The sequence below is a fragment of the Amblyraja radiata genome, chromosome 16 (assembly GCF_010909765.2).
Source record: "Amblyraja radiata isolate CabotCenter1 chromosome 16, sAmbRad1.1.pri, whole genome shotgun sequence".
Taxonomy (NCBI): domain Eukaryota; kingdom Metazoa; phylum Chordata; class Chondrichthyes; order Rajiformes; family Rajidae; genus Amblyraja; species Amblyraja radiata.
The window spans coordinates 20,344,697-20,367,995 of record NC_045971.1 but is presented as its reverse complement, the minus strand read 5'-3'; the positions used below and the strand labels follow the sequence as shown (position 1 = coordinate 20,367,995).

At 44.3% G+C, this 23,299-nt stretch overlaps 1 protein-coding gene across 1 annotated transcript in view; it reads left to right on the top strand.

The window, feature by feature from the left end:
• Positions 1-11,418: 11,418 nt before the first annotated feature.
• LOC116982023 (all-trans-retinol 13,14-reductase-like) overlaps positions 11,419-23,299 on the top strand; it is a 43,478-nt gene continuing 31,597 nt past the window's right edge. Inside the window, exons 1-3 of the mRNA XM_033035296.1 lie at positions 11,419-11,658; positions 17,343-17,525; positions 20,713-20,954. Coding sequence (XP_032891187.1) covers positions 11,502-11,658; positions 17,343-17,525; positions 20,713-20,954 — 582 coding nt within the window. The 5' untranslated portion in view covers positions 11,419-11,501. The remainder of the gene's footprint in view (positions 11,659-17,342; positions 17,526-20,712; positions 20,955-23,299) is intronic.

The following is a 23,299-nucleotide window of genomic DNA, read 5'->3' as shown; positions in this document are numbered from 1 at the left end:
TGAACATAATTTCTCTCCCCCATAAATTGCAAATAAGTGCATCTGTTTATTACCAGTTAGAACACTGAATACAACACAGTTTAATATTGATTTTGTAAGTGCGAGTAATCAGTGCTGTAAACTGATTTGTGATGGAACAAGATGTGGATGAACATGGAAAACTGTGAGGGAATGGTCTGAGTTACCGGGTGGGGCAGGCCGGTCCTGACCCTGGTCCTGAGGAAAAAAATACCTTGACCCCCATCTAAATGGGTCAAATGGATGATCAGGGGGACATAGTAGTCCAAAAAAAAGGGATTGAGTCAGTTGATTAACTAAGTTTCAAGGGGAAACTTAAAATTATGCAGAGTCACATTTTCTTTTCTGTTTGTGTAAATAAAGTTTGAGATTAGGGAAATGGGAAAGGGTGTCGACACTTCCCTTGGGAATGATGTGGACTGTGATTGCAACTGATGTTGATTCCTGCTAATCCACTGTTCCTTTCCGAATGCCGTTAGAAAGGTTAGAGGAGGTGCACGTAAACCTCTGCCTCACCTAGAAGGACTGTTGGGGACCTTGGATGGATGTGAAGGAGCAGTTATTGGGACAGGTGTTACATCTACAACATTCGGTGTTCCCGATGTGGCCTTCTTCACAACTGCGAGACTAAGCGTAGACTCGGCGACTGTTTTGTTCAACGCACTTTCGCTCAGTCGGCCGCGGCCTGCTGGATCTCATGGTTAATAACTATTTCAACTCCCCTTCCCATTCCACTAGACCTTTCTGTCCTGGGCCTCCTCCATTGCCAGAGTGAGGCAACACGCTAACTTCTTCTTCGAGTCCGTTGCAATCTCAGATGTCGTTCTGCCAGTATCTGGCGCAGGTCACAACTGGTCGGGTCGGTTCAGCCAGGTCCTGGGGGCTGCACTGCGGGGCGTCGTCACACTCCAGTAGGTGGGACATTGTCTGTACTGCTCCACAGCTGCATGTGTCTTCTGCCTGGTAGTTCCATGCTTTCATAAGTGCTTTGCACCTCCCCTGCTCCACTCGTAATCTGTTGAGGGTCTTCCAGGTTGGCCATGGGAGGTCGTGTCCGCTGGCGAGGCATTCAGTCGGAGTGATTCCTCTCTCCATCCAGTCGTGGGCTCGTGTGTTGAGCCGGTTCCATTCATCTTTCCAGATGTTGGTCCTTGCTGTTTCTTTGGTTGTCTGGAGAGGTGGGACTGTCTGCAAGAAACTGGCTCTGGATTTCAGTCGGGGTGGAGGTGCTGTGTGTCCGTGCAGGGGGTGCCTGGTATCGATCTCCTGTGCTTTCCGCTCGTCTTGGGCGACGATGGATCGTCTGATATGGGGGGGGGGGGGGCAATACCAGCTGGGGCGTAGAGGCACGGGACTGGCGTTGTCTTTATGCATCCCGTGATAATGCTGCAGGTGTTGTTGAGGGCTGTGTCAACCAGTTTGGTGTGGTGGGAGCGGCTCCAGCTTGAGCACGCGTATTCAGCTGTGGAGAAGCACAGGGCTAGGGCAGTTGCACGGATGGTTGGTGGATCAGCGCCCAACTTTGAGTTTACCAGTTTGCGCAGGATGTTGTTGCAAGTGTTGACCTTGGCTTTGGTGTTCTGAAGGTGGGTTTTGAAAGAGAGTGTCCTGTCGAGTGTGACTCCGAGGTACACGGGGTGGAAGTGGTTGGAGAGTTTGTGGCCATCCCATGAGACGCTCAGTTGTTTTCCTGCATCTCGATTTTTAAGATGGAAGCTGCATAGTTGGGTTTTTGATGGGTTGGGTTTCAGGTGGTTGTTATTGTAGTAGGTTGTCATCTCTTGGAGGGCGCTTTCCAGGACAGACTCGATCTTCTGGAAGTTCTCCTGTTGGGTGGTGATGCAGAGGTCATCAGCATAGATGAAGCGGCGGCATTGTGGGGGAAGTGGTTGGTCGTTGGTGTAGATGTTGAAGAGGAGGGGGGCCAGTACGCTGCCTTGTGGTAGGCCATTCTTTTGGGCTTTCCATTTGCTCTTCTTGTCGTTTAGTTGAACGAAGAAGCGCCTGTTGTTGAGAAGGCTTTTGATGACTTGGCACAGGTCGAGGTCACCAGTCATGTCAAAAAGTTTCCTGATCATGAAGCGGTGCTGGACAGTGTCGTAGGCAGCGGTGAGGTCTATGAAAGCTGCTCCGGTGATGAGTTTGCACTCAAAACCGTCCTCAATGTGTTGGGTGAGGTTCAGTAGCTGCCCGGCACAGGAGCGGCCAGGGCGGAAGCCAGCTTGATCTTTAGTAAGCTTGGAGTCTATAAGTGGCATAAGGCGTTGGAGTAGTAGCCTCTCGTAGAGCTTGTAGGTGATGCAGAGGAGGGAAATGGGTCTGTAGCTCTTTGGGGATGATGGGTCCTTTCCAGGTTTGGGGATTACGACAGTCTTGGCCTTTCTCCATACAGGTGGGGTTGTTTTCTGTGCCATGCATGAGTTCAGCATTGCTAGGAGCCAGATCTTTGCTTTAGGTCCAAGGTGCTGTATCATTTCCGTCAGTACATCATCGATTCCTGCTGCTTTCCCAGGTTTCAGCATGCTCATTGCAGCTTCGAGTTCTTCTAGGTCGAAGGGCTTGGTGAGAGCGCTGGCTGGTTGTAGGCGGTCTGTTACCGCTGTCCGGCGGTATTCTCCTGTGGGTCTGCGCCGGTTTTGGCTACGACCGTTTGCCACCAGCTGTGCTGCAACTGAGTTTGCTGTGACTGTTGTGAGCGTGGGCGGTGTGGTATGGTCTTCACCGAGGCGGCGGATTGTGGCCCATGCCTTCCTGCTGGTCATGTTGGTGTTTTCTATCAACTCCTTCCAGACTTGCCTTCGGTCCTCCCCGACTGTGTTCAACAGGATCTCTCCGAGTTCCATGGTGGGGAGGAGAAAGGGTCCTCGTGGTATGCCCTGTGGTAGGCTTTCAGTAGATCGCTGGATGTTTCCGACAGCCCGGGGATGTACTCGGTCTGGCATCCTCTTGGTATATGTCGCTTGGCTGACCTTTTCAGCAGTTCTATGAACATGGTATAGTTGTTGGGGTGTGATGGAATGCTGGGGATGGAGTCTTCGATCTCCTGTTGGAATGACAGCCAGTTGGCCTTCTGCAGATTGAACCTTCTGCGGAAGGGGACGGTTGTTGCTTGGAGAGCGGATCGGATGGTTATGGTGATTGGCCGGTGTTGCGTATGTGGAATAGGGTCCAGGACCTCTTTCACAGCTCTGGATGATAGTTCGCTGCTCACACAAACAAGGTCTGGGTTATATCCTCGTTTCCATCTGGCACTGTGGAAAGATTTTGGCAGTTTGGCGTCATGGATCAGGGTCAGGTGTTTCGACTCGAGCCAGGTTTCGACTTTATCTCCATCTTGATTGTTCACTTCTACTGCTAATACAGAAACCTCCCCGTGGTGCAGCCTGGGAAACACTGAATGGTATAATCTGATATTATTACCACCAGTAGGCCAATATCTGTATACTTACCCAAGCAATCTACTAGATGACGATGCCGAAGCCCCACAGACACTCGCCCTCCTCGGGGCCTGCACTGTCAATCGCCTCAATCAATATTGAAGGCTTCTCCAGATGCAAGGCAGACATACTAGCGACAGCGGCCAAACGCTTCGACATAGTGTGCATGCAGGAAACCCACACCGGCCCTACACAACACCGACCAGCCATCCCTGGAATGAAGCTGGTGGCCGAGATCCGACACAGACAGTATGGGTCAGCTGTATTCAGCAGACCAAACCTCGCGATCGAAGAGGTCTGCACCCACACCACCGAAGGGCAAATGGAAACCATCACAGTTGCCCTCCCAAACATCTCTGTCACATCAGTGTATAAACCCCCCCAAAGTTCGTTCCTCCACTCTGAACTGCCAGACAGATGCAAGAGGAAATGCCACATTAGCATTGGGGACTTCAATGCCCATAGCTCATTGTGGGGCTATGAAGTGAACAACACACTAACTGGAAGAACAGCACCTCATATTCACCTTGGGTAGCTTCTAACCTAACGGTATGAACATTAAACTCTCCAATTTTTGGAAACTAACCTCTAAATAACCCCTTCTTTCTCCCTCCTCTCTTCCCTGTGCCCTACCTAGATATGCACCCATTTCTCCCATTCCCCTCCCCAACCCCTTCCACGTATATTCTTTCCTCTGGCCTCACTATTTTCACTTCAGAGGTTATAGTAGTCGAATTAGGCCATTCGGCCCATCGAGTCTACTCTGCCATTCAATCATGGCTGATCTCTGCCTCCTAATCGCATTTTCCTGCCTTCTCCCCATAACCCTTGACACCCATTCTAATCAAGAATTTGTTTTTCTCTGCCTTAAAAACATCCACTGGTGTGGCCTCCACAGGCCTCTGTGGCAATGAGTTCCACAGATTAACTACCTTCTGACTAAAGAAGTTCCTCCTCACCTCCTTTCTGAATGAGTGCCCTTTAATTCTGAGGCTATAAACTCAAGCAAGAAGAGCCCAGTGATGTCAAACGCTCATCATATGTTAACCCACTCATTCCTGGGATCATCCTTGTAAACCTCCTCTGGACCCTTTCCAGAGCCTGCACATCCTTCCTCAGATATGGGGCCCAAATTTGCTCACAGTGCTCCAAATGCGGCCTGACCAGTGCCTTATAGAGCCTCGGTATTACATCTCTGTTTTTGTATTCCAGTCCTCTTGATATAAATGCTAGCATTTAATGTGCCTTCCTTACTACCGATTTGGGGTCAAGGAAAGAGCGTTCACGTCACGGCCCTGTTTCAACCAATCTTTCCACCACCACGCACAAGACGCACAAGAAGCGCAAGACAGACACCATTGTGCAGATGCCGAGAAGTGTGTTCAGCTCTTGCTGAACAACTTCTAATCTTGTGTGTGGACTCGATAAGAAGAAGAAGACTACCGATTTGACTTACAAATTAATTTCAACTATCCTTATCTCACTTTATTTTAACTTTTAATCTCTGGCCTTAGTCCAACCATCCACCAATCCAAGTTCAAGTTCAAGTGTCATGTGTCCGTGATAGGACAATGAAATTCTTGTTTTGCTTCAGCGCACAGAACATAGTAGGCATTTACTACAAAACAGATCAGTGTATCCATATACCATTGTACAAATATATACACACATGATTAAATAGACTAAAAAAATCCAGCGCCCCCCCCCCCCCCCCCATTACCTACACCCATCTACTACTTTCCAGGCTTTGTCCTGCTCACACCTCTCTTCCAACTTATTCCCTCCTCATCACAATCCGTCTGAAGAAAGGTCCCAATGCAAAATGTAGCCTATCCACTTTCTCTAAAAAGATGCTGCCTGACCTGTTGAGTTTTCTGGCACACCAGCATCTGCAGTTCCCCACAGATCATGCAACATCAATATCATGACAACATTGAGTTAGTGCCCAGTTAGTTCCTGGCAGCGTATCACACCTCTAAAAAGTTAAAATCTAGGTTTTCAATTTTTTAGAAATTATAATATACAAAAGGATTACCAATGTGATGGCCAGGCCGTTCCTCAGCTTAAGCAGTTTATAGAACAATTATCTGCCATTGTCACTAACAGCAAGGAATGGTATTGTGGGCTGAAGGGCCTGTCCTGTACAGTACTGTTCCATAATGTAACAAAAAAAAAGGTACTGCAGATGCAGGTTTATACCAAAGGTGGACACAAAATACTGGAATAACTCAGTGGATCATGCAGCATCTCTGGAGAAAATGGATAGATGACGTTTCGGGTTAGGACCCTTGTTCAAACTGATTCAGTACTGTTCTATGATATTCAAATGACACCTCTCTACAAAAATCAATCATTGGTACTTAGGATAGAGGTAATAGGCAGAGGGCTTTATAAATAGTAATTTTACATAAACAAGCGCATGGTACCTTTAGACTTCTGTAGTGTACTGCAGTAAATATTATCAGGGGAGATATTAGTGTGAACATCTGTATTTGTGGACAAGGTGGCAAAAGTGAGTGTAATTTTGAAGTAACCCATCAAACAACTAAAAATGGTATCAAGAAAGTGCCTATCTGAGCCACAAAATGCTTCAGTATCTGAAACAGATCTCAAGCCCTAAACATAGTGTGAAATATCGTTCCCAGCAAATTAGTTATTTTCTAGTCTGAAGAAGGGTTTATGCCCGAAACGTTGCCTATTTCCTTCGCTCCATAGATGCTGCTGCACCCGCTGAGTTTCTCCAGCTTTTTTGTGTACCTTCCAGTTATTTTTTAAACATTGGTAATCCCTTTGTATATTATCATTTCTAAAAAATTGAAAACCTCAATTTTAACTTTTTAGAGGTGTGAAACGCTGTACTGTGACAAGCAACTAACTGGACATTAAACCAATTGATGTTGATGTTACATGATCTGCGGGGAAATGCAGATGCTGGTCTGTCAAAAAAGACACAAGGTGCTGGAGTAACTCAACAAGGTGCTGGATTAATTCAATCAGTTATTGTGTCAAGATGTACGCTATGAGGCAATTCCAGATATTTTAAGTATGACCATGTGAAATAACCAACCTGATGTAAAAGACACCCAAAGGGTTACACACAGTAGCAATGTTACAAAATTTTGAGATTTTAAAAATCAAGTCTGCAATTTATCCCATCAGATAAAGCATAAAAATAAGTTTAATTTGACACCTAATTCACTTTCATATCTCAAGTATTTAAAAAGTTATGGCCATTTTCATACTGGGAAATGAGCATCTTGTTCCCTATTGATTTTCTATGGACATAACAAAAAAGCTGTGATCGTGAACAGTCAAAAGCCCATAACTTTCTTAAAAATTAAGAGAACTGAATGAAATTTTCAGTTATCATAGATTGAAGCATTCTGAAACAAATATAAAATAATCTTACTTGGATGACCTGAAATTAAAGCATATAATTAGTTAGTTACCCAATTGTAGCTAATTTCAGACTTCAATTACTAGATCTAAACATCTATCCATTTCTTAATAAATGATTAACATTTTTAAATAGCCTAAATGTCCAAATAATATTCACAAATAATTCACAATAAAACATGATTTTTAAATCTCATTTACATTAATTTATAGACCAAATGGAAGGAATTTAGTGTTTAATTGCTGTAAATAAATGCCCATTTAAATCAGCTTTCTAGTGGGTCCCTGTGGAACGCGCTGGTTTAGAACGTTCACATTGCGGTAGATTTGTGCCCCCAAATGCCGAGAAAAATACTGCGGGATATAATGGGCCCAAAATGAGCTCCTCGCAATATTAAACTTTGTATAAAGGGATCTTTAGAAGCCCTTTTTAATGTAAAAATATACAGCATACCTTCAGTTGACTGCTTTATGAGACCCTGCGGTTGCTGGTGTTCGCGGGTTTAGAGATTGATTTTTAAACTACTGTAACTATTTTACGAGGCCTTTAAAACTAATAATAGCTTTTGCGACGGGATCTTTCAGCGAGTATGTGGCAACACATCGTTAATGATCTGTGAAGCTACACAAGTGATTTACATGCAGATAAAGATTTGGAAAGAAGCTTCCACTTTGTTAAAGCAACATCGCATGATGGGCTGACTGCAGGTGCGGTGCTCTTGAATAGAGGAGGAAGTTGGTGGAAGGGATGTGGGTGGAAGGGGGGGAAGGAGGGAGGTGAGAATGTTGAATTCTCCAGCTTCAAGTCTTTCTGTCCCTGGCCTCGCCCACCTGCCAGAGTGAGACCACACGCACACCAGAGGAGCAGCTTCTCATAGAAACATAGAAAATAGGTGCAGGAGTAGGCCATTCGGCCCTTCGAGCCTGCACCGCCATTCAATATGATCATGGCTGATCATCCAACTCAGTATCCTGTACCTGCCTTCTCTCCATACCCCCTGATCCCTTTAGCCACAAGGGCCACATCTAACTCCCTCTTAAATATAGCCAATGAACTGGCCTCAACTACCTTCTGTGGCAGAGAATTCCAGAGATTCACCACTCTCTGTGTGAAAAATGTTTTCCTCATCTCGGTCCTAAAAGATTTCCCCCTTTTCCTTAAACTGTGACCCTGCTTGGGTCGCTTACAACCCAACGGTATGAACAATATATTCTCCAACTTCGAGTAATACATCTCTTGCCCCCTCTTTCCCCATGCTCCTCCACCCCCAACCCCACCCTGATCCCACTGCACCCCTATTGCTCCCGCCATCTCCCAAATCCACCAAATAATTGCCCTGTTCCATCGCCGAGTCCCTCCTTTCAATTTTATCCCCCTCTTTCCCCTCCCCATTGTCCACCCACAATCCTCACGAGAACTTTACATTTCACTACTCATTTTCTCTCCATATCTGTCACACTTTGGTTTCCTTTTCACCCCTTGCCTTCGTCACTTGCTTCACCCACCTTCCAATTCAACCCACCCCGCTCTCCTGTGTCCACGCACCACTTGCCAGGCTTTGACCCCCCTTCCCTGCCCATCTCTATTTTCCAATCTGTCTGAAGAAGGGTCCCCACCCAAAACATAATCTGTCAATTCCACTCCCCCCCAGATGCTGCATGACCCGTTGAGTTCATGTTCAAAACTCATAGGTGCAGAATTAGGAAATGCGGCCCATCGAAACTACTCCGTCATTCATTCATAGCTGATCTATCTTTCCCTCTCAACCCCATTCTCCTGGCTTCTCCGCATAACCTTTGACACCCTCACCTAACAAAAACCTATCAATCTTCAGTTTAAAAGTACCCAAAGACTTGGCCTCCACAGCTGTCGATAGCAATGAATTCCATAGGTTCACCACGCTCTGGCTAAAGAAATTCCTCCTCATCTTTCTAAAGCTACGTCCTTTTATTCTGAGGCTGTGTCCTCTGGTCCTAGACTTACCGACATATGGAAACATCCTCTCCACATCCTGACACAGTTCATGACACTGATACCAGTTAACAAAGCAAGTGTGACTCAGAATAGATTTATTGACAATGCCTAGTTAAATCAAGAAAGAAAAGTAGTCGTTTAATTTAGTTTACTTTAGCTTGGTGTGGTGAATTTGTGGAATTCATTGCCCCAGAAGGCTGTAGATGCCAACTCAATGGACATTTTTAAGGCAGAGATAGATTCCTGATTAGTATGGGTGTCAGGAGTAATGGGGTTAAGAGGGAAAAATAGATCAGCCTGATTGATTAGCGGAGTGGATTGGATGGTTCGAATGGCCTAATTCTGCTCCTTTTACTCATGGACTTTAGTTTAGTTTAGTGTTGTGACACAGCATGGAAATAAGCCTTTCGGCCCACTGAGTCCATGACAACCAACCAGCACCAGTTCACACTAGTTCTGTTATTCCGCTTTCACATCCACACCCTAAACGTTGGGGCGAATTTTACAGAGGCCAATTAACCTACAAACTCGCATGTATTTGGGATGTGGAAGGAAATTGGAACAACTGAAGGAAACCCATGTTGTCAAAGGAAGAATGTGCAGACTCCACACTCTCCTATATCAGGAGGTCAGGATTGATCTCGGGACTCTGGCTCTGTGAGACATTGGCTTTGCCAACAGTAGATTAAAAGCATTTACAGCAAAGCAATTATATGAGTAACAGTTACATGAGGATCTGATGGCTCACATTGCTTATAAATTCTATTTTATATAGATGTTGGAAAAACAGATCAACTCATAAGAAGGGAGACACAAGGAACTGCAGACACTGGAATCTTGAGCAAAACATAATGCGCTGAAATAACTCTGCAGGTCAGGCAGCATCTGTTGAGGGAATGGACAGATGACGTCTCGAGGCGGGACCCTTCTACAGAAGGAAGTTTGAAATGTCGACTTTGGGGCAGGCCAGAATGGTATGTGCATGATTTACAGAAATGGTTGGTAGACGAAAATCACCAGTTTAGAGATATTGGAGGAGGGATATCATTAGCAATGAACATCCATGACAGATTATAAAACTTCATTTGATGGGAACCCACGCAAATGAAGAGGGATAATTGAGGATTGATTTTTTATTGCATGCGTTTTGTGATGTTTCTAACGAGACAATATTCGGGGCAGTATTGAAACACATAACCTTAAATCACTCCAAAGAGTGGAAAGTTTTGGTCATGTATTATTGTTAGAAATAGAATATTGAGCTAATACTTCTTGTGTAGATTATAGTGTCTCTATAAGCAGAGCCGCTGTGGCTTCTGTTTGTAACTAACATTATTTACCAGCACTGGCACTTTGGCCTCAAGGCTTGCCCTTTGGACCTTTGTCATAGTGGAGCCCTTGCATAATCCACAGAATCTCTGATAATGCCAAGATCACCACCATGACTGGATGGAGTTATTTTTATCACAGTTACCATGGTTTATTGTCCAATCTCTTCACAGGCTATGAAATCCTAAGATTGTGCAATTAATGGTCTGTCTCATGGAACAGAGAACAAAGAACAGTACAGCATAGGAACAGGCCCTTCAGCCCACAATGTCTGTGTCAAACATGATGCCAAGGTAAACTAATCTCAACTGCATGCATGTCTATATCCCCCTATTCCCTGCATATCCATGCCTCTATCCACAAAGCATCTTAAACACCACTATTGTATCTGCCTCAACCACCACCCCCTGGCAGAGCGTTCAAGCCATCCAGCACTCTCTGTGTAAAGAATCTTGCCCCGCACATCTCCCTTAAACTTTTCCCCTCCCACCTTAAGCCTGTGCCCTCTAGTCTTGGACATTTCCATCCAGGGAAAAAGGTTCTCACTGCCTGCCCTAACTATGTCTCTCATAAAATGATATGCTCTCACCATCTTAACTGATGGCTTCTCGAAATGCTCCACCTCCATCCTGTACCTCTTTGTGTTGGAGATACAACATGCAAACAGGCCCGTTTGCCCACAATCTAGACCAGGAGTCGGCAACCTTGTTCTGCATAGGGGCCAGGACCCGTGTCTGTGAGCGGATGGCGGGCCACATCTATCGCCATAGTGTGACACTTGGTTTGTTTTTCGCATTAGCAGACTCTAGACTGACCATCAATGAAAAGTAGCAATCTATGAGACTTAAAAGATGTTTGTTATATCATATTTTCTGATATAAAGAAGTCGTTTTTTGAAGTCAACTGCTTCACAAATTTCTCTCTTCCTTTCCTGAAGATTTCACAACAAATAAATTATTTTACCCTTTCAACTGGCAATGTTAACTGTCCAAAGCTTGTCTTGTGTTTTGTCTTGTGTTTAGCCCTAAGAGCTATCAGTGAACAGGCCTAAATTTAAGGTCTTGTTTATTTACACTACTGATTCTAATGCAATTTGAGCTGCATTTTTTTAAAACAAATCTTTGATTGTTGTCCAGCTCTGCTTAAATTATTCAGCCTTCAGCATGCTGTTGTTATATAAAACATGACGTTGTAATATAAAATATTTTTTTAAATTTAAATACCAAGTTGTGATAACTTGAGTCCCTGATTTTACTCCTTGCGCTTATCTTTCTCTGGCTGATCCTTGCACTGAATTGTTATTTGACTTTGACTCCTCATTCCTGGGCTGTTAATATTCAATCAGCATGTTGCTCCTTCTCTCTCTCGGGCTTTGTTGCCTTTTAGCAGTTTTACTCAATTTGATTTTTGGCTCAAATCCCAATCCTTTTGCTGTTGACACCAGACGGCCACCTCAACCTTTAGTGCTGAACCAGAGAACCAGGAACAAAATCCTTAAACGAGGTATGTTGCTTCAGTTGTGATTACACCCTGCAAATCACTAAAACTTGCAACTCCATAAAGCAGAAAGAAATGTTGTGTTAATGTTATGGCTTTAAATTTTTTTAAGTCTTCTGTTATTATTGTAGACAAACTAAGCTTTGAAGGGTAACTGGATTGAGAGCTTTGGAAGTGGAATAGATAGAGACAGCACCTCATATGTCGCTTGGGCAGCTTACAACCCAGCTGTATGTATATGGATTTCTCTCATTTCAAGTAACCCTTTCATTCCCTCTCTCTCTGTCCCTCCCCCACCCCAGCCATCCTGCTAGTTTCATATCTAGTAAGTAAGTAAGTAAGTTTTATTTATATAGCACGTTTTAAGTCAACTCACATTGACACCAAAATGCTTTACATAAAATAGAAAATAAGTTTGCATACCATAGAAAAAGGTTAACAAATAAAGAAAATGGACACAACACATTATAGAGTTCAACACAAACGTCCCCCCACAGCAGAATCTGTTGGTTAACCTTTGTTGTCACCTTTTACGCAGCCACTGGGGGCCCCACCTTTCTTGGGTCATGCATGCCGGCTCTGATTTGTTCTGTACCATTTCATACCTCAAGTTTCCATGACACTCATTCTGAAGAAAGGTCTCGACCCGCAACGTCACCTATTCCTACTCTCCAGAGATGCTGCCTGGCCTGCTGAGTTTCTCCAGCATTTTGTGTCTATCTTGTAACAGAGTTGATCAGTAAATATGTGCAGAATCCAACTGTTTTACTCTACTCCTGTTATCTCCAAGCACTAGCTGTACTGTTTGTTCTGGACACAAATATTTGGCTGTGTATCTAAGTACACCCACCTAGTATTAACATGGAGACCTGATGGTTGGTGTTGAGGGACAGGGAATAGACAGGAATCAATGCCAGGACTTGGAGTGGGATTTGGACTGTAGTTGAAGCTATAGGGGAGCAGGATATATCAGGAAGTGATAGGGAGTGTGTTGGGAGGAATCTTCCTTCTCCTCCAGGTTACAGTATAAGAGTAGGTTCATCTAACCTTATAAATTTGCAAATATTTCCAATGTTACTAACTATTGCCATTGTTGGAGTGAAAGATCAAGATAGGAAGTAAAAACAGGGATTCGTGTTCTCTCTGTGAATACATGGTATTAAAATGAGAAGATCTTTTATATAATAAAACTTCCCCAGACATTAGTCCGATTGAAGATAATTCAAAAGTCTCCAATGAGGTAGATTAGAGGTCAGGACAGCACTGTAGCTGATGAGAGGACCGATCAGTTGCCTGATAACAACTGAGAAGAAACTGTTCCTGAATATGGCCCTATGGTTTTTCAAACTTAGGGAGTGACCAGGGTGAGACTGATCCATGATTATTCTGGCATCCTTGCCGAGGCAGCGTGGTGTAGATAAGGCCCAACGAGGATGCACTTCCTGCGACAGCTGATAAAACACAATCTGCCATAGGCAATGATGATCCAGTTTTATACTGCCATCATAGAGTCTGTCCTCAACTTCTCCATCATGGTCTGGTTTGGCTCAGCCACCAAGCATGACATCCGGAGGCTGCAGCGCATCGTTCAATCAGCCGAGAAAGTTGTTGGCTGCAACCTTCCCCCATTGCAAGGGCCATCTCTGATCCCTTTCACCCTGGTCACGAATGTTTTGAACTATTTCCCTCTGGGAGGCGACTGGACTATTAAAGCCGCTACAGCCAGTCATAAAAACAGCTTCTTCCCATGAGCAGTAGTACTACTCAACAGCCAAAAGTCTGTAGCCTCTTTTTACTCTGGTACTTTATTTTCACATGTTTAAATTATAATGTTTATTTTTATAATCTGCTGTATATCGTGTTTTTACCATGTGCGAGCAAAGCACCAAGGCAAATTCCTTGTATGTCTACATACTTGGCTAACTATATGTATTCAATTCAATTCAATTCAATTAATCTATGGTCTCAGTATGTTCCTGGAAGGGACAAGGAAAGGAAAGTTGAAGCCAGAGTCAAAAAGATAGATAGTGAAGTAGCCAAAAAAGTTGCCTGGTTGTGAATGGAGATCCAGTCGATTACATTACCTGAAATATCGGCTATCCACTCACTCCATGATTGCTGCCTGACTCAATGACGAACTCCAACACGTTCAGGATCACAGCAGTTCCTTCTGTTTAGATTTGCAAAGAAAATCAGGGAGGGAAAGATTGTATTCGAAACCAAAATCTGTCAGGAAACCCAAACGTATTTCATTGGATGTGAGCAGAGGTTTTGTAAGAGGACAAATGAGACTTTGCCCTCCAGGCTCCCATGGCAACTGCTGAACTCAAGTTACCCCACATTGGAGCAAATCCTGTGCAGATCTTACTATCAAAGTGGAAATGAATCAACCTCGGGCCTGAGGGACAGCGGAGGATGATGAAGCAGGCAACCGTTGTTTGGGAAATGTTGCATCTTTTGTAAAAGTTATTAAAATAAAACCAAAATGCTATGTTTTTTTTCTGCATATTGTTAGAGCAAATCTCCATGGTCAATGTATGGAAGAACTAGTCAAGTTCAAGTTCAAGTTAGTTTATTGTCATGTGTCCCTGTATAGGACAATGAAATTCTTGCTTTGCTTAAGCACACAGAAAATAGTAGGCATTTACTACAAAACAGATAAATGTGTCCATATACCATGATATAAATATATACACACATGAATAAATAAACTGATAGTGCAAATAACAGAAAGTGGTTGGTAATAATCAGAGTTTTGTCCGAGCCAGGTTTAATAGCCTGATGGCTGAGGGGAAGTAACTATTCCTGAACCTGGTTGTTGCAGTCTTCAGGCTCCTGTACCTTCTACCTGAAGGTAGCAGGGAGATGAGTGTGTGGCCAGGATGGTGTGGGTCTTTCATGATACTGCCAGCCTTTTTGAGGCAGCGACTGCGATAGATCCCCTCGATGGAAGGAAGGTCAGAGCCGATGATGGACTGGGCAGTGTTTACTACTTTTTGTAGTCTTTTCCTTTCCAGGGCGCTCAAATTGCTGAACCAAGCCACGATGCAACCGGTCAGCATGCTCTCGACTGTGCACCTGTAGAAGTTAGAGAGAGTCTTCCTTGACAATCCGACTCTCCGTAATCTAAACTAATGAATTCAACGTTGATAAGTGTATGATGCTGGAACGCTACCAGGTTTCCACATACTCTGAACTCTCCTAAGATAAGATAATCTTTATTGTCATTGTACAAGACAACGAAATTCTGTTGGAGCAGTCCTCCAGCTGCACAGGAATATAAGTATAAAAATACAATTTAAAAAAAAAGAACTATTAAAAAATGTAACTATAACCATAAACATACAGGAGTATTGGCGGGTGTGTGAGAGAGAGGGGGGGGATCAATGTGGGAGGGGGATAGAGTTCAGTAGTGTCACAGCTCTATGGTAGAAGCTGTTTTTCAGTCTTGTCGTGCGGGCACTCAGTATCCTGTATCGTCTTCCTGAGGGCAGAAGGGTGAAGAGACAGTGTCCAGGGTGTGTGCTATCTCTAAGGATGCCCTTGACCCTCCGGATGCAGCGGGTCCGGTAGATGTCCTCCAGACTGGGGAGCTGGGTGCCAGTGATCCTCTCAGCAGTCTTGATGACGCGTTGGAGAGCTTTCCTGTTCTCTGCGGTACAGCCAGAGTACCATACTGTGATGCAGTATGTAAGAACTGACTCAATGGCTGACCTGTAGAAGCTCACCAGCAGCTGTTGTGGGAGACGTGCCCTCTTCAAGCACCTCAGGAAGTGAAGCCTTTGAAGTCCTTTCTTGGCCGTCGCCGTGGTGTTGACGGTCCAGGTCAGGTCGAGGCTGATGTTGACCCCAAGGTACCTGATGTTCTGCACAGCCTCCACTGTCTCGCCGTTAATGGTGATGGGCTGATGGACGAAGGTCTTCGGTCTCCTCCTGAAGTCCAGGATCATCTCCTTTGTTTTTTTTGCGTTGAGGATCAGGTTGTTCTCACGGCTCCAGCTCACCAGGTTCTCTACCTCTGTCCTGTAGGCGGCCTCGTTGTTACTCGTGATCCTGCCTCCTGCACAATATTGTTTGTTAAAATTGATCCACTGAGACTCAATTGAACATCATTAATTGTTTTTAAAAATGGCACTTGAGAGACATACAACCAGCATGCAGGAGAAGAAAGGTCAGAAGAAAGGTCACTCCCTACACAGATGCTGCCTGACATACTGAGTTCCTCCAGCGCTTTACTTTCATGCTTTATGCAGGCGCACACTTTCTTTACTCACCTTTGAACCTTTTCATTTCTAAATATTTTTGCACTCATTGTCTTGTTTCATTTTTTTCTTTTTCTTTTCACTATTTTGTAAGATTTACGTGTAATTTTACGTTCCATGTCATAAGGTCATAAGGAATAGGAGTAGAATTAGGCCATTCTGCCCATCAAGTCTACTCCGCCATACAATTATGGCAGATCTATCTCTCCCTCTTAACCCCATTCTCCCCATAACCTCTGTCACCTGTACTAATCAAGAATCTGTATCTCTGCTTTAAAAATATCCACTGACTTGACCTCCAGAGCCTACTGTGGCAAAGAATTCCACAGATTCACCACCCTCTGACTGAGGTATATATACATAAACTATGTATGATCTGAGTCTATGTTCCTATAACTTTGCAGTAACAGGAATGAAAAGTAAGCTTTTCATTGTACCTGCACCTCACTGGACTTGTGTCATAGATTCATAGAGTGTGGAAACAGGCCGGCTCGACCCACCTTGCCCACACCGACCAACATGCCCCATTTACGCATCCTGCTTGCTTTTTGTCCATACCCCTCTAAACCTGTCCTATCCATGTACCCATCTGAATGTTTCTTAAATGTGCATATGACAATAGCCTCAACTAGACTTAAATTATATGTGTTATGGATCTTTCGAAGCTGTTGACAAGTTCATCTTACACATTTCATTTGATCTATTCCCCAGTGATACAATTTTATCAGGGATAAAAATAACTGCTTTTGGAGCCCAATTGTACGAATGAATGAATGATTTTGGATGTGGACACAAGGAAGTGCAGATGGTGGTTTGTACAATAGGACACAAAGTGCTGGAATAATTCAGGGGGACAGGCAGCATATCTGGAGAACTTGGATAGGTGACATTTTGGGTTGGGACTCTTCTTCAAAAAGGCTGAAGAAAGCTTGCAACCCGAAATGTAACCTATCCGTGTTCTACAGATGTGCTGCCTGACCGCTGAGTTACTGTGGCACTTTGAATGCTTTTAGTTTAGTTTAATGTAAAGATGCAGTGTGGAAACAGGCCCTTTGGCCCAACGTGACCTCGCCAACAGTCACCCGTTAATATTAATTCTATCCTACACACAAGGGACAATTTACAGAAGGCAATTAACTTAAAAACCTGCATGTCTTTGGGATGAGGGAGGAAACCGGAGCATCTGGAGAAAATCCACACAGTCACAGGGAGAACATAGAAACCGTACAAACAGCACCCATAGTCAGGATCAAACCTGGGTCTCTGGGCACTGAAAGGCAGCAACTCTACCGCTGCGCCATTGTACCATCTTGGATAACTGGAAACTGTGAAAAGTGTCGCAGTGGTGACTCGTGAATGCCTTTCTCCAAACACAGTTGATGCAGCAGTCAGTGTTAAAAAGATATTTACCATGTGTTGTCTTTTCAGGGTTTTTGATAGACAGAGTACCAGCTCATCTTGATGCCATCGTGATTGGCAGTGGAATCGGAGGACTTACGGTGGCAGCAGTATTGGCTAAAGCTGGCAAACGTGTTCTGGTGCTGGAACAACATGAGAGGGCTGGAGGCTGTAGTCATACATTCGAGGAAAAGGGATTTGAGTTTGATGTTGGTAAGCCGTTGCATGTATCACATTCCTCTAATGTCGAATATGTTTCCTCATTTGGTTTGCAGTAATGGCCCTTTAATGTGATTGATTGAATCATTGAAAGACACAGCATGAAAACAGGCCCTTCGGCCCACCATGCCGACCGTCAATCGCAAGTTCACACTAGTTCACACTAGTCCTATGTCATCTCACTTTTGCACCCACTTTTATTCCCTGCACACCCGGGGCACTTTACAGAGGTCAATTAACCTGCAAATCAGCACTTTGGTCGGGTGTGAGGGGAAACCAGAGCACCCGAAGGAAACCACTGTGGTATCAGGGAGAAGACCATAACACTAAATGATATTGGAGCAGAATTAGTCCATTCTGCATACGTCTGCACCGCATTTTGATCATGGCTAATCTATTTTCCCCTCTCAATCACATTCTTCTGCCTTCTCCCCTTTGATGCCCTAACTAATCAAGAACCTATCAATCTCCTATTTAAAAATATTCAATGTCATGGCTTCCAATGGTTTGTGGTAATGAATTCCACAGATTCACCAGCCAATGGCTAAACAAATTCTGCTCATCTCCGTTTTAAAAATAAGTAATTTTTATTCTGAGATTGTGCTCTCTGGTCCTAGACTCTCCCACCGGTAGAAACATCCTCTTCACATCCACACAGACATTACCTGTCAGGGATCAAGATTGAACCAGGACTCTGACCATGTGAGGCAGCAGCTCTACTAGCTACACCACTGAACCACCCTGTGAGACAATAAAATGCTCTACGATCTACATTTCTTTAATGTACTCATGAAACTTCACATGGAATGAGCACACACACTCAGCACAACAGCAGGATATGAAATATGTTCAAGAAGGAACTGCAGATGCTGGAAAATCCAAGGTAGACAAAATTGCTGGAGAAGCTCAGTGGGTGCTGCAGCATCTATGGAGCGAAGGAAATAGGCAACGTTTTGGGCCGAAACCCTTCTTCAGACTTCGATAGGATATGAAATATGTCTGATATCTGAACTTTGAAAAAGTTCCAAGAATGCAAAGAAGCCATTCAGGAAAGACTTTAAAGGAACATATTTCTACCTCAAAACAAAGGAGGTTTGTTTGCATTAAACTAAGAAGGTTGGTTTGTATGAAAGGGAGAAGGTTGACACAAAATGCTGGAGTAACTCAAGGATGCTGCCTGCACTGCTGAGTTACTCCAGCATTTTGTATCTATCTTCGTTTTAAACCAGCATCTGCAGTTCCTTCTTAGACAAAGGAAGAAGTTTGTTGTTGCATAAAATGAAAGTATTTGCTTGGCATAAAATTAAGATTGTTGTTTTGCATAAAACAAGGCAAGTTGCATAAAATGCGATAGGATGGTTGGCAACAACCGAGGAAGGTTGGGTTGTATGGAAGGCCGGAGGCAGGTGAATGACAGAGTGGGACAAATCCAAAAGGCAATGTACAAGCCAAGTTTATTGCAGAATAGTAAACCACCAGAAGTCATGGGCTGAAGAGCAAATTCAGAAATAACAAAAGAAACAGGCATTTACAGCTTTGGATTTTGGAGTGTGTGAAGAAACTGGAGCATCTGGAGAAAACCCATGCAGGTCACGGGGAGAGTGTACAAACTCCGTATGGACAGCAAATGCGGTCATGATCGAACTCGGGTCACTGGCGTTGTAAAGCAGCAACTCTACCGCGGCACCACTTTGCCGTCCCTCTGACTAGATCTATTATCGTCAATCTACATTCCTCCTGAGGTCAGCTGACAGTAAATGCATTGGAGGAGATGACAAAAGTTTAGAAAAGGATTCTGTGACCTCTGTGGTAGATTCTCTTGGGGGGGAATTGATCATCAGGAGACATAAAACAGAACTCAAAAGATTTTATTAATAGTACCACGTCATGGACCTGTCAGCGGCATTGATGCAAGGATAAGTTAACAGCATAATTGACGGGACTGACATAGAGCGGAGAACATCAAACCATGATCATCTTTCAGATTCGGGGCAGCCCACTACTCTTCTAGATATATTCATATCAGTTGAAAGACCACCTGGTCACAGGCAAAACATGAGAGCGCCAGAGGTCAGGAATGAATCTGGATTGCTGGAGCTGTGCGGGACCGTACTACCTGCTGCATCACTGTGCCACCTATCACAATCTACAAAATTTAACATCATATTCTGCTTTGCGCTTATTCCTTTGATTGGCTGTCCTTGAAATGTTGGCAGGGGCATGGGATATAGTCAGTGACTTTGGTGCCAGGGAAAGTCCAGATCAAGATTGCTTGCAAGTATTGTACAGTCATAGTTAACCTTTGAATATGAAAGTGTCTCACTTAAGTATGTACTGAAGCTTGTAGTGTTAACTGAACCATCTTGCCAACAACTAGAGAGCAGTCCTGAACTACTATCTACCACATTGGAGACCCTCGGACTATCTTTGATCGGACTTTACTGGCTTTATCTGGCACTGAACGTCATTGCCGTTATTCCCTTCATCCTGTATCTGTATGCTGTGGATGGCTCGATTGTAATCATGTATTGTCTTTCCGCCGACTGGTTAGCACGTAACAAAAGCTTTTCACTGTACCTCAGTACACGTGACAATAAACTAAACTAAACTATTCAATGACTCTTGTTCTGAAGCAGGAATGCTGGCAACTGAGCCAAAGTAATCCAAGCACAATTAAAGTTGTTGTTGCATAATTTGGCAGAGATGAATTGAGGTCAGCACAGATTGGACAACCAGGAGGTCTCTTGATGTTATTGCATAAAATGCCATCATAAGATCATAAGTGATAGGAGCAGTATTAGGCCATTCAGCCGATCATTTAATCATGGCTGATCTATCTCTCCCTCCTAAACCCATTCTCCTGCCTTCTCCCCATAACCTCTGACACCGTACTAATCAAGAATCTATCTATCTGCCTTTAACATATTCACTGACTTGGCCTCCACAGCCTTCTGTGGGAAAGAATTCCACAGATTTGCCACCTTCTGACTAAATAAATTCTTCCTCATCTCCTTCCTAAAAGAGCGTCCTTTAATTCTCAGGCTATGACCTCTAGTCCTAGACTCTCTCACTAGTGGAAACATCCTCCACGTCCACTCTATCCAAGCCTTTTACTGTTCTGTACATTTCAATTAGGACTCAAGAGTCCCATAAATTAACGGGCTCACTCCTCCGACTGCAGGCATCCATTATATCGGACAAATGCACGAGTGTGGACTGCTGCGGGTAATCATGGATCAAATCACCGACGGGCAGCTGGAATGGACTCAAATGGATGATCAATACGATAACATCATCCTGGGCAGCGGAGACAACACCCGTAAATATGAACTTTACAGTGGCAAGCAGGGCTTTATTGATGCATTGAAGAGGCAATTTCCTCAGGAGGAGCAAGCTATCGAAACATTTATGAAACATTTAAAGGTAATTAAATATATTCATTTCCTGCCCTTCTTCCCCAGCGACTGCCCCACCCACACCCCACATCGCCCTCCACCCATATCACTCCCTCTGGCTTTACATTTCACTCCTTATATATCAACCTTATTGCATCTCTAGCTACCATCTCTTACACCAACCATCTGCTAATCAAACCACACCCCCTCCCCCCTCCTCCCTCCTCCCTCCTCCCTGTATCCACCTAGCATTTGCCAGGCTTTGTCCCATCCCACTTCCCTTTTCCAACTTTCTCCCCCCCCCCCCACCACCACCCCACTACAATCAGTCTGAAAAAGAGTCCCGACCTGGAAAGTCAGCACCACTTATGCTGTCTGACCCAGTGAGTTATTTCAGCTCTTTGTGTTTTTCTCAAGTTTCCATCATCAGGAATTATTCTATCATTTTGTCAACTCAATATCTTCCTTTTTTGTTCTGCTGTTCACACACTGCTTACACAGTCCCAGTTCTAGTTCAGTTCATTAATCTGCAATTATGAAATATTCAGAAAGTTCAAGAATTTATTATTAAAATTTAATCCTTATTGTGTTTGCTACTGGAATAAGAAAATATTCCTTGTGTTTGAAACATTTTCTTATCTTTATTCATAATTTATGTGTAAAAATATATGCAATTTGAGGTAGGCAGCGACTGTATCAGTGGGATGTGGGCTGATGCTTTACCTACAGGTGGTGTGAATGTACTGTTAAGGCAAAGATTAATCTCCGAGGAAAACTAAGTCCTGTGAAGGAGCTGCCAACCTGATATAAGACATTTAACTGTGAAATACCTGTCCTTTAGTATTGGATAGATTGAGTGGAGGTGTCTGTGCTGTTCCAAGTTTGCGGTGGTTGCGGTGCTTTTCCCCAACCATCTCGCCCAGTGCACGTTGACCAGCACAGTTCGCCAGCCCTTGTTAGCAGAGGCTCTTTGTGCAGGTGTTACTCGAAGTCCAAAGGTTTGTGGAGGTTCTGCGTTAGGATCGGGCACGCAGCGAGCTAGCAAGAGGGCTGTCGGATCAGATCAGCCCAGGTTGCCAAGTGGCCGCAGGGCAGATTTTAATGGGTCGTTATTAAACTGTTCCGTCTGTGCGGCATCACCATCTCTCTCTCTCTCCCAGATCCCCCACCCCAATTGTCGACAAAGTCTGATTGAGAAAATGCTCGTGCTCATATTACGAGTTGGCTCCGCATTTGCCAACTCGTTGGGGCGGGCGGCGCCTCCTTCAACGAGAGCGAGAACAGGTCCCGTCAGCTGGGGAGCTGCAACCCACTCCTGAGTGAAGCCTCTGGTTTGTCTGCGGCTCAAATGGCTGCAAATTCTCATAATTATCACTGCCCGGTCACCCGGACCCGGCACAACTGTGTGCCCTGACACACTGGAACCAACCCCAGAGGTTAAAGTGAAAACATCTTTATATAAGCCAATCCACCTCGAAAGTTTAACCAGCCTGTTCGAATCCAATCTGAACTTTCCTACCTACTCCCCACACAGTACATTCTCCTCGTTTCCTTCCATTCAGGAAGGTTGTTTATATAGGAATGTAAGGACTGTCTCAAATTGGTTGACCACGCAACTTGTAATTCGTGTAAATTAATATCGACTTTGAATAGCTGTGACTCAGGCTAATGCCAGGGATTTGATCATTGACAGGCTCGTTCCAGGCATTCTTGTATTTTCAAGGCTGGTGCTGTATTGAGTCAATAATTTAAACAGTGGATTTGTGCAGCCTGCCATATGCTGTGGCCTACGGCTGACATATTTGACGGATACATTTATTTATAAATCTCATTGAAATGAATACGCAGGTCCGTACACACACAGTAGCTCAGCTGGCGAGAATGTTTATCCCGAATGACCCATGATCTTGGCATGCGCAGTTGTTATACCGAACTCGCTTATTGAAACAGAAACCTGCAAGTCAGGAATGGGCGCCTGGGTCTCTGAAATAGCTTCATCTGTGGCATGTTTCTGTAATACTAATGGCATTCAATATAGAACATATCACCCTCGAAGTAATGTTCATTGCATTCACATAATACCAGTTGGTCATGATAGTGCTTTAAACAAATATATAACATACAGATTGATCAAATACAGTAAACCCTTGTTTTAATGGACCCCTTTATAACAGTTGTGGTTATAGCGGACTGACCTACCAATGCTGCCCAGGACACCCGCCGGTTGTACCATCTCCACGGCAGCTGACAGCCCCGGCTGCCCCTGTGCCGCCGCCAGTCCACACAGCTTCCTCAGCCACTTCCAGGCTGTACCTGCTGCCACCACCACCGACTCGTATCTGCATTCCGGCCGGCCGCCCGCGGACTACGACC